This window comes from Protomyctophum bolini (assembly GCF_963924005.1).
Source record: "Protomyctophum bolini genome assembly, chromosome: 12".
NCBI classification, from domain to species: domain Eukaryota; kingdom Metazoa; phylum Chordata; class Actinopteri; order Myctophiformes; family Myctophidae; genus Protomyctophum; species Protomyctophum bolini.
Window position 1 is genome coordinate 5,209,682 of NC_137873.1, and position 17,981 is coordinate 5,227,662.

At 41.4% G+C, this 17,981-nt stretch overlaps 2 protein-coding genes across 2 annotated transcripts in view; one reads left to right on the forward strand and one right to left on the reverse strand.

Moving 5' to 3' along the window:
• Nucleotides 1–48: 48 nt before the first annotated feature.
• On the forward strand, nucleotides 49–10,043 carry LOC308325429 (nck-associated protein 1-like; the record flags this gene model as incomplete). Its single annotated transcript, XM_080777921.1, has 10 exons — nucleotides 49–90; nucleotides 2,212–2,330; nucleotides 3,066–3,122; nucleotides 3,730–3,826; nucleotides 4,864–4,967; nucleotides 5,671–5,803; nucleotides 6,064–6,145; nucleotides 6,870–6,928; nucleotides 7,917–8,051; nucleotides 10,005–10,043. The coding sequence occupies 10 exons, from the start codon at nucleotides 49–51 to the stop codon at nucleotides 10,041–10,043; spliced, it is 867 nt and encodes a 288-aa protein (XP_080634047.1).
• LOC308325585 (insulin receptor-like) overlaps nucleotides 9,471–17,981 on the reverse strand; it is a 19,641-nt gene continuing 11,130 nt past the window's right edge. The window contains exons 7-14 of the mRNA XM_080778122.1: nucleotides 16,128–16,230; nucleotides 15,573–15,640; nucleotides 14,903–15,132; nucleotides 14,033–14,143; nucleotides 13,462–13,621; nucleotides 12,927–13,056; nucleotides 11,529–11,663; nucleotides 9,471–11,106 (exon numbers count right to left, since the gene is read on the reverse strand). Of these exons, the coding sequence (XP_080634248.1) occupies nucleotides 10,749–11,106; nucleotides 11,529–11,663; nucleotides 12,927–13,056; nucleotides 13,462–13,621; nucleotides 14,033–14,143; nucleotides 14,903–15,132; nucleotides 15,573–15,640; nucleotides 16,128–16,230 (1,295 nt within the window). The 3' untranslated portion in view covers nucleotides 9,471–10,748. The remainder of the gene's footprint in view (nucleotides 11,107–11,528; nucleotides 11,664–12,926; nucleotides 13,057–13,461; nucleotides 13,622–14,032; nucleotides 14,144–14,902; nucleotides 15,133–15,572; nucleotides 15,641–16,127; nucleotides 16,231–17,981) is intronic.

The following is a 17,981-nucleotide window of genomic DNA, read 5'->3' on the forward strand; positions in this document are numbered from 1 at the left end:
TGGCAAAAAACTGTTGGCTAAAAAGATTACAGAAGGCTCCTTCACTGCATGGCCAACAACAATCAACTGAACTTTGAAGGGAAAACCTGGGTGTGGCCTATTTCCATGTGGCTTTGCATAAAATACTGCATTCTACTGTTAAATTACAGTCTCTAGTAAAATAACGGCATAAGCTGTGAACTGAATGGTCCCTCGGCTATAGACCCTTGTACTGGAGAAGTATATAGTACTCTGACATGCAACAGCAGAGAGAGAGGGGGGGGACATGCGTCACCATTCAATCCATTGAATTGAGCACAGCTGACAGCAATCAGACTAGCTCAGAACTGGGAATGAGTATTTTGGTTTATATTTCTTTAAAAAATCATAACTTTTGACAGGAATGTGCTAGAGACTTACTTTCTTTTTTGACAGACTCATAAATTATGAGGGTAGACTGACATATGTCAGAATTGTAAAGTTTTGTCAAATCGTCTTAGAGATAATCATAAATATGTATCTACAGGGAAAAGTAATGGTCGAAAACTAAATCAAACACCAGATTATTGATCAGCGTGTCGCCCTGAACGCATCAATATAAATCTCCTCACACACAGACTTACTGTTCTCTAACCCTAACCCAGCCACCAAAACGTGCTAGGGTTAGGGTTATGGTTGCCGAGGTCGTAGAGCAAAACCGAGACCAGATTCTTGATCAGCTCGTTGCTCTGAAAACACCAATATAAGTTTCCTCCCACACGGACATACGGTTCTCTTAATTGATTAGGGTTACAGGTTCGCTATCTCGCTTAATAACTCGAAAACGATAAGAAGTTGGATTCCGATTTCGAGATATGTTGTTCAGTTTTTTTAGACGAACAAGGGGATATCTTGTTTGTCCCGGTACGCCACTCCTAAGTTGGCTTCCTCCACTTTCGGAAGGTACATATAGGTGTACAACCTAACACCATACTGAAGGAAGATCTGAAATTTTGAAAAGTGTCGTACCAGGACAAACAAGATATCCACTTGATCGTCTCGAAAAACTGAACAACATATATACAAATTAGACCCCAAGTCCTTATCGTTGTGGAGTTATTGAGAGGGAAAGATTGCCCGCTTTTGCAGTCTTTTTGCTGATCTTTGACCTTTATCAGTGGCCTAAAAAATCAGGCCCGGTGCCATTACATCCGGCTTACTCTCAATATGGATTGAGTGAAGTTTCAGATTTTAAAAAAATATCTTGAGCGATTAATTCCAGAAAATGGTCAGATTTTGCAGTCTTTTGGCTGACCTTTGACCTTTGCAAACGTCGTGGAAATTTGAGACCGCCGCCATTGAATTCGGCATGCTCCAAATATGAAGAATACGTCTAGTGTACGTAGAAAAACATTAAAAAACATGTTTTAAAGGTCTGTTTGTGGAGAGGAGAGGAGAGGAGAGGAGAGGAGAGGAGAGTAGAGGAGAGGAGAGGAGCTCACAGTGACACCTTGCAACAGGTGTGTGTAGTTGCTAATCAAATGTCTTGACACACACACACACACACACACAGGTGGACCCTCTTGTAAACAAGTGTAATGCTTAATTGCTTAAAGTCTTTGTATTGAGTTTGTGTTTGAAATGTACTGTAATTCTGCAAACTGTTAAAGTGTTAATACATATTTCAATCAATCAATCAAGGCTTTGATGTTCTATGACAAAGTTTAAAATCCATCTCCTTCCAACCTATATGAGTCTAACAGTCAGTCAGCCAGCCAGCAAGCCAGCCAGCCAGCCAGCCAGCCAGCCAGCCAGCCAGCCAGCCAGCCAGCCAGCCAGCCAGCCAGTCAGTCAGTCAGTCAGTCAGTCAGCCAGTCAGTCAGCCAGCAAGCCAGTCAGTCTCCTCTTCTATACCATTGTAGGCTGTTGATTTAACAGTATTGTACTGCAATCACAAGATCATAAAATATCTCATATTGCTTTCTCTAGCCCCCCCTCCCCCCTCTCTGTGTCTGTAACTGTAAAGAACCCAAACACGTTTTCTACTGAACTTTTCTATATTCTGGGTGAACAGACATTGTTATTATGATCTTATTGTGAAACAAGTCGTTTTCCTTTGAGCCAAATGCTTTTATTTTGAAGGGAGTTTTGTGGGACATAGCTGTCGTGTATTGGTTACTGAAGTCACATGACCAGGAAGCAGGTGACGACAGGTAACATAAATGTATAGGGACACCAAAGGTGATGTAACAGAATGTTATTATTGAGACTGGCAAGTTGGCTCTGCAGAGTTCCACGTGTCTCTGCCTGTTTAGAGATGAGGTCTTCCACATTCACAAAGCAGCTGAGGACCTGTTTGTTAACATCAGAGGGTAGGCGCGCGTGCACACTCGCACACACACACACACACACACACACACACACACACACACACACACACACACACAGACACACACACACACACACACACACACACACACACACACACACACACACACACACACACGTGTGCGTAGGAAGCATCTACACACATTTATGCCTGATTTATAATGTACATTTGGTGACTTGATGTGTACAAGCTACATTATGAATGTTGAGCATTTGTGATTTTTATGTCAAAACTCTTTTGCCGATTTAGGAATTTTTTACACACTCATAACATATTCAATGTCTCTATATTGTCACTGTTCTGCTTAACATCCTCAATTACACAATTGTTTGTCTTTATTAGTATAATAATAATAATTTATTGGAATCTTTAACACCTTCATGCCATGAGTTTAGGGTTTTCTTTTGTTTTCAACTTAAAATGTATTAATTTTTCATGAACAAGAATAGACAAAGACATACAGAAAGCAATAAGACAAACAATTGGACATTACAGTATGTGTTGCCATCTCAGGAAATAAAAGTAGTAGACAAATGCTATAATTGCAGGAGTTCACACACAGACAGGATAATAATAAAATGGAAACAATTTGTGAGCGAGCACGCACGCACGCACGCACGCACGCACGCACGCACACACACACACACACACACACACACACACACACACTGGGTTCAGGGTTTTCAATCAGTGCCTCTCTTCAATTTGTGTGTTTCAGATACAACAAACGCATCAACGACATAAGAGAATGCAAGGAACAAGCACTGTCTCATGCGTACGTATCCTAATCTCTCTTTGCCCTCCATCTCTTAATCTGCCTCTATCTGTCTATCTATCCATCCATACATCCTTCTCTCTTGTCTTTGTCTCTTCTCGCCTTTCCCTCTTTCTCAACCTGCTATCCTTTTATCTTGCATGCTTTTGCACTTGTTTAACCACTTTCTCTAATTGGCCACTCATTCCTCCATCCATTAGTCTTTTAGTCCTGCATCCCTTCACTTTTTAATCACTTAAACCTTATGCTTTTACGCCCCCTGATGTTTTCACGCTACACTAATAATATCTGTGTGTTCACCCCAGAAAAGGGATGGAAGAAAAAATGCTATTGAGAAACATTCCACTTATTGGCTGTCTGGGCCAGTTTCTTTGGCCAATGTCAATGGGCTGACATTACTGACCCTACCAAAAAACAAAAAAAATATATAGTATGACCAGTTATTGAACTAGTAAAGGTAAAATATTTAATTCCTCCCCTGCTCAACCACCTGCCTTCTCTCCTCTTCTGTCAGTGGTACTCTCATCTTACCATGTTGTCCCGAAGGTGATAGAATATATAATTGAATGATGTGTCATTGGGCATCATCTATGTGTTTGATGTGCAGAGGCTCCATGCACAGAGAGAGACGCAAGTTTCTCCGCTCTGCTCTGAAGGAGTTGGCTACCGTCCTTGCTGACCAGCCTGGACTCCTGGGCCCAAAGGTAATATATAATGTCAACTTAACCCATTCTTGGGGTGGGAACCCCTTTTGGTGTTTTTAACTAAGCATTATGTTATGCTTTAGCTATTGAAAAATAGCAGATCTACAAGCTCATAGCGTGCCACCGAGTGGCGCACTACGAGCTTGTAGGTCTGCTATTTTCTTATTTTTATGATCAGTACTTTATTTTAGATTTTTTACAAACGCATACAACAGACAACCTAAAATACAGACACAAGCAACAACAGCAGAGTACGTATTCATGGACAGACAAGATAGATAAGAAAAAATTGAAAATAGTTTACATTATTTAGACGACCAAACGCAGCATCATCAACCGTATCATAATGTGTAGTAATACAATAAACAATCAAGAGGGCATTGCCTGACCATGGATCACACCAAGGGACCTGCAACATGACTGAGGAACACGTCCCACTTCAGATCATATTTTAGGTCTGCTATTTTTGAAAAATCGTAAGGCACAAATCTTTGAATATATATTCTTTCAGAGCGAACGTTTTTTATTTATTCCGACGTCAGGCCTGGGTTAAAGAGTCGTGCTGCAATATTTGTATATTCTATGTTATGGAGTTCCTGTGGAGAGCCAGAAGTACAGGACCACAACGTTAGTACTGCGAATAATAATAATGGTGATTCCTGATCTGGTACTGGTACCCAGTTTATACAAGCTCAAAATCTGGGCATTTGAAATCACACAATGCTTTAGCGCTTTGTCCCTTACTCCAAGTTGTGCATTGTGGGATTGGGATAATGCCTTTTCAATCGGGGCCAGAATACGTTATCACACAGTTTATTAAGGGAATACATTATGTTCTGATAACTAGTGTGACTCTGTCTTCTTATAAACATAATGATTTAAGATGAACTTTTCTACTTTCTATTTAACACCTGCATGAGTTGGCCCTATAATGTTCTGATGAAGATAATGATACCAAAGTAGTGTGTTTTTTCTTTGTACAGTAGGTGTTCAAAAAGAGACCTTTCTCTCTTTTACTCTGTGTTCTCCACCTGCAGGCGCTGTTTGTGTTCATGGCATTATCGTTTGCCCGTGATGAAATCATCTGGCTCCTTCGTCACGCCGACAACATCCAGAAGAAAAGTACAGATGACTTAGACAAGTAAGCAAACACACACACACACGCACAATAATACACACACACTGATACATGATCGCACACAGTAATGTGTGTTTGGTTGCTATGTATATAATGGAATGTACATCGCTAGGCACGACAGAATTGTTGACCTATTAGCTAAGTTCATATGTTTCATCATCTGCCAAAATGTATAAGCACTCGTATGTTTTAACTGCCATGTTCATGTAGCCAGACTCAAATCACACTGTCGTGTGGTATTTGAGTCTATGATGATTTCAGATGTCACAGCTAATACACCAGATATTGTTGGTGTTGATGACAGTAGAGAAGTGACCATTTTGGAAGTGGCATGTACATTTGACCACAGTCTGGAAGAGGCTTAAGGTGCTTAAGTACCAGCGTCTTAAAGATGCTATTATACAGCTTGGCTACAAATGTAAACTACTTGTGTTCATATTTGGAAGCCTTGGTAATGTCCATAAATCAGTCGTGAGGTGCCTGCAGATTGCAGGCATGCCCAAGCTGAGAGCTGATCAGGCATCGGCAAAATTCTGTTCAGTGTCTGCAATAATTGGCAGTCGCCATATATGGAGAAGGCGATGCCCGTGATCTGTATCCTGAAGCACTTGTTGTAGAGTTTTCCAAGTTTGCGCATCCACTATTGTTTGTGTTCAAGAATTTCTTGTTAAGTGTGTGTGTGTGTGTGTGTGTGTGTGTGTTACAGACACATAGCAGAGTTGATCTTCTACATGGAGGAGCTGAGGGCCCATGTGAGGAAGTATGGTCCAGTCATGCAGAGGTACTACGTTCAGTATCTATCTGGTTTCGATGCTGTGGTGCTCAACGAACTGGTGCAGGTACACACACACACACACACACACACACACACACACACACACACACACACACGCACACACACACACACACACAAGCATTGAAAATGTCAGTGGGACAAATCTTAATTAACGGGGGGAATGGGGTTACTGAAACTACCCCTACCACCCATGGTTTCATATTCCTAATATTTATTTGTATGACAATGATGAATAATGGCTAAAGGAACATGCATCGATAACATTAATCACCGTAAGAATGGAACTTGTTTTTTCTATGCTAGAACCTCTCTGTGTGTCCAGAAGATGAATCAATCATCATGTCTTCCTTCGTCAACACGATGACCTCTCTCAGCGTCAAACAAGGTAAACATAAACTACTGTACTGTAAATCATGGTTTGAGGTAATCATGTATGATCATTTAACCCTGAGAGTGTACAATTGCAACAGGTCATTCTTTCTTTATACAGTCTTTCAGTTCAATTAACCCATTTAGGCCTGAGGTCGAAATTAAAAAAAAAGTCTTCAAAATCCTGACGGCTTTCTGAAATGTTTCTGTTTCAGTTGTGCTCAATATTTCATGTCAAGGAAAGGACCCCAATATGAAAATATGTTGTTCCAGGGACCCCAACACAGAAGCAAAGAATTGAGTTAAAATGTTCACTCTGTAACAATATATATTCAAAGATGTGAGGCACATTTTCACCATTTAAAAGAAATAGCAGACCTACAAGCTCGTAGAGCGCCACTCGGCGTGAGCTTGTAGATCTTGTATAACATAAAAGGGGTTCCCGCGCAAAATGGGTTGATACTGGAATGTACTGTGTTTATATTATGCCAAAAACTGTTTCATGGTTTCTCTCTCTCAAAAAAATCTAAAAGGAAAAGAAAAACCTGGTACAACAGAATAACATTCATAAGCCAAACGCCAGCAGACAGTAAACATCAAAGATTAAATGCTTATGTCCATGTCAGCTCAGTGTTGTGGAATATAATTATTGAAGGATGATGTGATGTGTGTGAATATTGTTTTAAAAATAACATCAAACACAGTGTTGTGGTAATTTTGCACATGCTTGTTCCTTATAGTGGAGGATGGAGATGTGTTTGACTTCAGAGGCATGAGACTGGACTGGTTCAGATTGCAGGTACACACACACACACACACACACACACACACACACACACACACACAGTTGAACTTGATACCAACTACATGTTATTCAGGAACAAATTGTATCGAACGAATTTGCTATATTTTCAAGATGTCTCTGGGCAAGCTGGATATTATGCGTTTATATTGTCAAACATATTTTGTGTAAATGTGTCCTTTTTTTCAAATTCAATGTCAATTCATGATCATGTCAATCAGAGATCAGCGGATGAGCTTTTTTGTCACCCGAATCCGAGTGTGCATATTTATAATCCGCCTGTTATCCCACCGCATAAATGACTTAATCCAATTTATATATCCGCAACCACCCGAAATCCGCTGCAGGGGTGATGCTTCTAAGGAACAAGTGCACACAAGCACAGCAGACCTACCAGACCAGCCCCCTCCAACTCAAGCAGTTACACCGAAATCGGTTATCCTATCGAATTCTTTGACTACAGATGTCGCTCTTTTGAACGTTGGCCAATTTGCAGAGAGTCACTGCAGTCAACTGCGAAGAACTGGCAAAGAATGAGAATAATTGCTTCCTTGCTCGATATAATTAGCCTAAAGATGAATGAAATGAAAATAATGTCAGTTAAGTGACAAGTTAAGTTAATGTTCATGTAAGTGAACTTAAGTTTACCTGCCAATCTGCCATCCTCTACCCATCTGTCTGTCTGCAACATAAGCCTTACCGCGGTACTTTAATTTGCTCAACAGTGACCTCTTGTGACAGTGTCAAAGAATTACTAACAACAAAATCATTATCAGAGCCTTATCGTCATTGTCTGTTACTGTGTACAACATTCATATTGAAATAAATCTACTGTGTACAACATTCATATTGAAATAAATCTTGAGTAATTTCTGTATTCTATACATTCTGTGTCTTTTGGAATATTCCAAGGAGACAATTAAAACGTTCAGATGTATAGGGGAGAATTACTGTTACCAAGCCATCACTCTTTCTGCACTATTAGGCTGAACCGACTGCATTCACTGGACTCCAGAGTGTGTGGAAAAATAATTTCCAGCACAATACTATCCAGTATCACCTGACTCATCAATTGAGGCTGTCGATGACTCTTTGCTCAAATGTGTTTGAAATGTTTAATGTAGGGTTTTTCTTTCAATCCATACTTTGGGGAGGTGCTTGATGTAGGTGTATTGTACAGTATTGGTTCCAGATGTGTATTCTGATTAGTAATAGATTATACAAGGTTCACAGTTGTGTAGTCCAAAGAGTAATCTGGATGTTTTCACCATATATCACCTGCTGCTCAAATAACACACCACTTATTAGTTTAATGTCATGATATTTGGCAATAAAAAACCCAAACTATTTATTCTGTATCAGTAATGCAAAGATCATACATAGAAAAATAGTAGAATTGATAGTACTTAGCCTACATTAACGAGAAACAGATTTAGCACTTGGAACACATTTGGCATGTTATGACAACTAGAAAAACATTTTGAGATTTGATTCGTTTTGAACTTTCACCTGTTTCCTAGACATCACTGCTTGATATCTCAGATCATTCAGATATATACGGGCCACCATGGCCCAGAAAAAAAACCGAAAGGGAAGTTTTGGTCTTTTCCTGCTGGAGGAACCTTCTTCATGCTCATCATAAGATGGTACCGTTTGTCACTCTGAAGTGGGTCGTAGACAGTTCAGAAACATCACAACCAGTGACACCATCCATCAAGCAGCTTTGACAATTTAAAATAAATAAATAAATGCATACTTTTTTGTGGCAAAAGAGCTCCTTACACCCCCCCCCCCCCCCCCCCAATATAACACGATGGGAACTATGCACAGAAACTAATTTCCCCACTTTTTTACTTGTAAAACTGTGATGTGACAATAAACAGGAAAAGGCTACTGTATAGTTTCTATTACATTGGAATCCCCATTGCTGAATGCAACAATGAATGAATGCACTGGTGGGCAGGTTTCAGAACTGTTCATTAACCACCAATGAGACGCAGTGAGTAGACAGAAATTGTGCTAGATTTGTGGGTCCGAACGTTCCGAGGTCGACGGATTTTACTGGGGCGAGTGTGTTTTGGGGCGAGGGTTCTTGTATTCGTCTTGTATACAGAACCGTGTCTGGACTGAGTCATCCTTACTAGTTACGACACAAATCATTTCCAATTATATTTAATAATGACTACCAATTTAGTCATTCTTCTAGTTCCCCAATTCTTTTTGCTGAAATGCCCAGCCAAGACGGAGACACCACGGAGCATTTAAACAGCTAGTTTCTGTGTTGGTGGGAAGGAACTTGACCCCTGTAGCACCTAAACACCCACACAACCAGGTTACAACCAACCAACCAACCAACCACACACCTCAACACACTGCCAATGATGGCCAACAGGTGGCACCTTCATGCCACAGATAGAACATATCCACAAATTGAAATGTAGATCCAGTAACTGAACCTACCATCATGTCAACATGATAGTGCTGCAGAAAGAGGACATGTACTGTAAAATGAGGTGATAAGAAATAAGAATCCTGCCACTTCATGAATGCACCTTGCTGCTTTATTTACAGCTCAATTTGATTTGATCTTGATATTAGGGGCAGACATCTGAAGCTAAAGACGCCAACACTTTTCACCTGTGCATCCAATAGCAAAAAAAAGGACCAAGTGCAGTTGGTTGATCGAGAGTCCAAAAATGATAATTAGTATGATTTTCTGGATTAGAAAAAAAATTAAACATAAGAGACTAAACATGTAAAAACCTTTTCTATGACCTGAAATACCTCATAAATGACATGTCAACTATGTACAAAAAACATCAATAATATATTTATATATATTTATAATCTTCTATACCCACTAAAATATACAGTACCAAAGAAGCAGCTATTGGTCAATCTGAGGAACTCGTTTTGTCAAAAATGCTTTTGAAAACAGTTTAAATATCCTTCAGCTGTAAATATGAAACGGGGGGAGGGGGGTGGGGGGGACACGACGACAGAACAAAGGGGAGGACATACATAACCCAACATAAATGTGTTTTAATCCGTGTGCTGTTTTGGAATACTGCAGAGTGTGAGGAGGCAGGTTACTTCCAACCTGCTCCAGTGAATAAACAGTTTGTTCAGCGATGGACCATCTCAGACCATCCAACAAGTTCACAAGCTTTGTTGCTTGATAAAAGTCTTCTTGTGTTTTGTTGACATCGTGAGTACAAAGTTTCAGACACAAATCCCATGACAGCTGATGTAGGCCACAGACAAAATAGAAGGGCACTTTTTTTCCTTTTTCAAACCCCAGGATGGGGTAACGTCATTTTGTTAAAGTAAGGGTCGGGGGGGGGGCTGGACAAGTCTAAAGAGTCAGAAAAGCGACCATGAGTTTTAGCAGCCTTCTTGTTTGTCAAAAAGAGTTTGTTTCACAGTTGATTCCATCATCCGCCCAGTCTAGCACAAACTTGGCAATATATAAAAAAATACTACAATCGTGGACAAGAGAGAAGCAGATCGTTCATCTTTTAAATACAAAAAAAAACAAACCCTGGTGTCCATGGTTGGACAATACAGTAGTGTGTTGGTTTAGTGTGTGGCATCTGAGAAGAAAAAAAATAATGTCCTGAGATATGCTTCGAGGGGCCTCTGAAGAGTGTGATGAGTGAGATCTATATAAAATTACGGAAAACAAAACGGAAAAAAAACAAAAACATATACATATATATTTATATCTAGCATCTGTGTGTTGGTGTTGGAGATGAGGAGGTGTGTGGGCGTGTGTGCGTGCATGTGTGTGTGTGTGTGTGTGTGCGCGAGTAGTATGTTATGATGGACTGGGCCGCGGTAGGGCCAGTATTCGTCCGTTAGTCTTTCCCCCATTCATGTGTGTGTAGGGGATGTGATGCTCCTCGTAGCTGCCCCGCAGGCCCACAGAGGAGCCCTCGTCCCGGTCGGAGCACTGCTCCCGCTGCGAGTAAGACGAGGGGTCCAGCGGGATGCTCTCCATGTTCTCCATGTCCAGGTCAAAGTCCTCCGTCTCGGGGGGCTTGTTCTCCTCGCTGTAGAAGAAGGACATGTCCTGGAAGGACGGGTGCAGGTCCTCGCGGAGCATCTCGATGATCTCCTTGAACATGGGACGCGTCTTGGGGTTGTACTGCCAGCACATCTGCATCAGGCTGTGTCTGCGGAGGGTAGTGGAGGGAGGGAGGGGGGTGTTGTAGTTTATCATGCAGACATTTTCTGATGCTGGATTGTTTTAAGCTTGATTTATACTTAGTCGCGCGATGATGTCCCACGCCACACATTGCTGATGTACGAACACAACAGGCGTCGTGCATCGCAAGACGTTATGAGCTTGTAGATCGTTTGTGTCCCAAAATATATACAGCCATCAATTATCTTCTGAAAAATTCTTCAACTTCTTCAATTATATATATTATTAATTATATATATATTTGAAGTCATATTGCCTAGCGCTAGTTTGTGTCAGCAGCCAGTAATCAAGTGCTCTAAGTCTGTATTAGTAATAATAGTAGTAGTAGTGATGATTGCAGTAGCAGAACAGTAGTGATATTAGCCAACAGTCACACTAGTCTGTACTCACAGTCTGTCTGCGCAGTTGTCGGGCCGGTCCAGGAAACCTCCGTCCATAACAAACTTGAGGACTTGCTCATTGGACAGACCCTGGTAGGGCTGCTCTGCCAGCGTACTGATCTCCCACAGCACCACCCCAAATGACCTAGCGTGCACACGCACACGTGCACACACACACACACACACACACACACACACACACACACACACACACACACACACACACACACACACACACACACACACACACACACACACACACACAGACAGACACACACGTATTACTATACTTCATCAGCATTTTAGGACAGCAATTTCATGAATGCCACTTTTACAATTCTTTACACAACTTAAGGCTTTCAGGACACATTGAGACAGCATCGAGAGCTGGTAAACAACGGTGAAGGAGGAGGGATCTGAGACTGGCAGGATAGGCGTGGACAATAAATAAATGAAATTTGTGCTAGAAGTTGCTCGTTTAGAAAACTCCCAAAAGCCGCAGCCAAATGTTCAACTAGTAGTGCGACCGAACAATTTCGTTTTTGCAGCGGTTTTATCATTGATACATTGCAATATTCCTCTCTATATTCACTGTAGATTGACTGTACATATTTACAGTATATGGTACGATGTGGTGTACAAGTACATCTTCGTACGTCTTCCTTTCTATATACCCTTTACCTTGAAAACATCGGCTTTTATTGTTCACAAGATGAACTAGCCTTTATTATAAATGGGATGGAAAAAAAGAAATGACTGAAACTGGTGTTTGACTGACTAAAAGTAGATCAAATCTCTCTAAAAAAATCTTTATTCCGTTTTAAACCTTTTCTGTTTTTGTGTGCAATCTCCTATTAAAATAGAACCACATTTGTCTTTTTATTTTATATGAGATGATGTCTGGCAACATATTTGATGTCTACTTGTTTGTCGTATGTCTTGTTTCAGGAAATATAATAAAATGTAAGTAAAATATATAAATAAAAGCTTTTAAAACTTTCTTTTAGAAGATGAGCCTTGGTTCTTTCAACTGATTTTCATATCTGCATTTACGTGCCGGTGACCTGTAAAAAGACTTTCTCATGAAACATTTCCTCATGAAGTACTTGATTGCAGTAGGTGTTCAACTCATGTAAAATGAGCCAAACGTGAGATATCGGAGTATCAGATTATTATGATCAATACACACACACACACACACACACACACACACACACACACACACACACACACACACACACACACACACACACACACACACACACACACACACACACACACACACACACACACACACACACACACACACACACACACACACACACACACACACACACACACACACACACACACACACACACACACACACACACACACACACACACAAAACTGAGTACTGAGTACTGACCAGCAGTCTGAGTGTGCAGTGAAGACTCCATCCTTCAGGGACTCCGGTGCCATCCACCTGACAGGCAGCAGTCCCTTCCCTCCTTTACGGTAGTAATCAGTCTCATAGATGTCTCTGGTCATACCAAAGTCTGTGTGTAGGGACGGAAATGCACGTTACAATGTAGCTAGTTCACAGTTATCATTCATCCATCCTGACTGCAGTTGCCTTGTCTCCTCTGTATTGTGCATGTAAATATTCTGTACTCTTTATTTCAGTGATATGGTTATTCATTTCTAGTTACTATATTGCACATTTCTAGCTGTAATTTCATATAAACCTTAATTTAACATGTAGATAATTTATTCCGTAAAACATTCATTGATGTAAATGTTTCACACATCCCACTTCCTGAGACCTCATTTACACTCTGCCGTAAGTTGAGTATATATTATATATATATATATACCGGTATATATATATATATAATATATATATATATATGAGAACTGGACAGAACAGATTCACAACTCTTGCGACTCCATCTTGACCGTACCTCCTATCTTGCAGGTGAGGTCGTGAGCCACCATGCAGTTCCTGGCCGCCAGGTCTCTGTGGACAAACTTCTTGGCGTTGAGGTAAGCCATGCCGTCTGCGATCTCCGCCGCCATCTGAATCATTTCCTTGAGAGTCGGCGGTGGGCGGCCCGGGTTGTTCTATAGTAATGAGGCGCGTCGTAAAAACATTAAATCTCAAAAGACATTGTGGCCCACCCATCTGACCACTTAACTTGGCAGCAATGCAGCCAAAGATACCAAAATAGCAATTTCTTTACATTATTATGTTCATATTAATGTTATTGTTTTCATTAAAATCTTAAGTGTTTTGCCAATTATTCGGGGGCTCACTTACAACACCCTCACGGCCCACTAGCGGAGCACCGGTTGGGAGTTGACTGCATTATGGAATATTGTGTGTTGACGTTATGATGCCTGTACTTTAGCAGCAGACCTACATTGTTGTGAAGGAGTGTTCTTAATGTAATCATTCCATCCCTCCAAGTAAAGTAAGGGGGATAATAAGCGTAATCAACCATCATCATGGAGTGTGAGGTGACTGTGCGCTACCTCAGAGTCGGGCCGCAGCATGCGCAGGAAGCTCTTGAGGTCACCGTGTGTCATCAGCTCCATGACCACCAGGGTTGGCTGACCCTTAGACACCACGCCCAGTAGACGGACCTGAGGGTCGGGGGAGGAGGCACAGTTTGATGGGTTATATATACCAGTGGTTCTCAAACTTTTTAATTTCAAGGACCATCATCATAAACAAAAGGCACTGGGTCACACAGTGGTAAGAGTGAGTTTTAACTCTTTTTATTTTCTACATGAAAAAAAATGTAAAAAAAACATTTCGTCTATCCAGCCTTCATCAGTGTGTGGAGTGTGTTTTCTAATTTCAACGACCACCATACCTTTGAGAGTGTACAAATGGAACCAAATGGACCTGTGGTTCCATTTGTATACTCTCAGAGATACAGACCGGTCCCTCAGGGTTCCCCCAAGGAGAACTCTGAGAACCACCGGGTTCTACAGTAGCACTGTGGGGTTGGACCTTGTAACAGGTGATGTGGTAGAACAATCAGTCTGACCGCAAGGAATGGAGAAACAAAACTTGAAGAACCAGTCCAAGAGCAAAGTTTGAGATATAAATAGATGGAAAAAAAAGGCAGTAGCACACTCATCCCCAGCATCCAAACCATGTATTTTTAGATTCCGAAATCAAATATAGCCAATTATGTCGTTGGCAATGGTGACTGTGAAATGGCACCCCAAGTAATAACAATATACTTGTAACATGCATAACGCAAGTACCGCGTACCAGAATAAACATAGCTGGTATATATATACAGAAGGCATATTTTAGATGTTCCCGCATGTGTCTGAGTAGTGTTTGTGTATAGAGCACATCTCTGTTCAGATGATGTGGTCTCTCCTTACCACGTGGTGACAGGAGAAGGCCTTCATGACCGAGGCCTCGTTGAGGAACTCGATCCTCTCTCTCAGGCTGGCCGACTCGTTGACCGTCTTGACCGCCACGCGCAGATCCGGCTCGCCCTTCACTATGTCCTTCGCGATGCCCTCGTACACCATGCCGAAGGAGCCCTGGCCCAGCTCTCTGAGGATGTTGACCTTCTCCCGGGGCACCTCCCACTCATCTGGCTCATACACTGTGTGGAGACATTATTGCTGCTGTATTATTGTCGTTTTTGGAAACCAAAATGGTTACTTTTCAAGAAATGGGGGGGAAAAAAAATAACTGGTGTCCCAATGGATCCAACCGTAGTTTGTTATTTAAGTTCTTGTTAATACTTTTCACTGGTTCAATATTTATAAAAACCCACAGACCGAATAAACCCCTTTTCATTTTCACTTACGATTTTAAATAATGAAAATAGCACATCTACATGTTCATATCCGCTACTTTTGCATGAAATATGGAGATATGTGGTTTCTACCAGACAGCGATTATATGCATGTGCACTGACTAAAGTTTAGTGGCAGTGTTCCCGCGCTGTCCTCTTCCACATAGAGGTAAACATTTCAAGCAGAGTGATTAACCCATCGAGAGCTTCCCTATCAAGGGTAAAAGTTTAATCTCATTACTTACCATCATTAGCACTAAGATATTCTGGGTTTGAAGAAGCGTAGATGGGCCCACTGGGCACTTGAGTTTGCCTAAGAGAGTAAAAAAAGGAGATTAAAATGCAATCAAATGCAATGCTACTACTGAACGATGGCAAATGCATAAAATACGATGTGGAGAACACAGTGTTTCAGCAGAAAACGACATGAAAAATTGCTTTATGTACTGGAGACCCGTTTCTGTTACAATTTACTTATAAAATGGATTGTTTTTACATTATATCAGAGGGAGTAGACAGGACGGACTACTTATGATTGACTGTCAACCCATTAGCAAATGTTTCCATTCAAACAATGACAATATTATATGAAAATGTACTACAACGTTCTGAGTTATAGATACGCAAATAAACAGCTAATTATGCCTTCCAAATTATGCCCCCCCCCCCATTGTTCACACTGTTCACAAACACTTTTTGGGAAAGTACTGGAATATGTGTTAAATGGTGAATTATCAGTAGAGCTAGAACCTAAATGACACTAAGGCCAATGAAGTGAATAAAGAACATGGGGGACGTACTTCTTCTTAAACATAATGAATCCTGCTCCCGCCACAAACAGCAGCAGGACGAAGCAGATGACGGGGCCAATGACGATCTTCATCACATTGGTGGGGTCCACCCCTATCACAACACAAAGACAAATCCCCCAATGAAACCCTCATCACATTGGTGGGGTCCACCCCTATCACAACACAAAGACAAATCCCCCAATGAAACCCTCATCACATTGGTGGGGTCCACCCCTATCACAACACAAAGACAAATCCCCCAATGAAACCCTCATCACATCACATTGGTGGGGTCCACCCCTATCACAACACAAAGACAAATCCCCCAATGAAACCCTCATCACATTGGTGGGGTCCACCCCTATCACAACACAAAGACAAATCCCCCAATGAAACCCTCATCACATCACATTGGTGGGGTCCACCCCTATCACAACACAAAGACAAATCCCCCAATGAAACCCACATCACATTGGTGGGGTCCACCCCTATCACAACACAAAGACAAATCCCCCAATGAAACCCACATCACATCACATTGGTGGGGTCCACCCCTATCACAACACAAAGACAAATCCCCCAATGAAACCCACATCACATTGGTGGGGTCCACCCCTATCACAACACAAAGACAAATCCCCCAATGAAACCCTCATCACATTGGTGGGGTCCACCCCTATCACAACACAAAGACAAATCCCCCAATGAAACCCTCATCACATTGGTGGGGTCCACCCCTATCACAACACAAAAACAAATCCCCCAATGAAACCCTCATCACATTGGTGGGGTCCACCCCTATCACAACACAAAAACAAATCCTCCAATGAAACCCACATCACATCACATTGGTGGGGTCCACCCCTATCACAACACAAAAACAAATCCCCCAATGAAACCCACAGCATTTTACACACTTTGGGCTGTATTTTGCGTGTCTCACTCTCAAGTACCAGGTCTTATTCCCTAACTTGAGTAAACTAAAGACCTGGAGGCGTGATCAATGCCATTTGGCTATTCTGAGTGGCCAAAAGAGCATTGACCACGCCTCCAGGTCTTTAGTTTACTCAAGTTAGGGAATAAGACCTGGTACTCGAGACAGGCAAAATACAGCCCTTTAAATCCAGTGTCCCCTATTTTGGGCAGGAAAGGATTTTCCACATGTTTCTAAAATAGGTGATGTACAAGCTTGCATTGTATGTTGAACATTCTTCACAAGAACCTCACAGCCTGTGAAATAACAGCTAGATATATGGGCACAAAAGGGGCCAGGTCCACATATACAGTAACAGCGGGACAGACACACAGACAGACAGACAGACAGACAGACAGACAGACATGATCTGCAGGGTCTCAGCTGCGTTCGCTTCCCGCGTTTGCGCGTCTTACTGGTAATACAATTGATAGATAAACAGTATAGATCGATACTATATAGCAGTATTTTGTACCATACTTCAATTCGTCCAATTGCCGTTGCCTTTTATCACAAACATTATTTTGCAGACCCGTTACAGATAAAAAAAAATACATTTTCCATATGATATCCTGCTGTCCATGGAAGCCTGCACATGGAATGATTGTAAAGGGATTTCCATTGTGTGAGGTTTGACCAGGGGGGAAGTCAGACGGATATTTTGTGAAGCCACTAAGGAAATGAAAGTTCATATAATGGCCTGTTGTGGCGCTCTCATTGGGCTCAAAAAAACCCATAGCCCCATAGAAGTCCATGTATTTGGGCCCAACTTCACCTAGACTGTATTACCTTAATAAACATGGTCATGAATACTTTTCGCTTCCAGTCACTAGTTTAAAGTCTCATTTCTAATGTCATAATATTCTTTTTGGAAAATTATGGTCCCATTT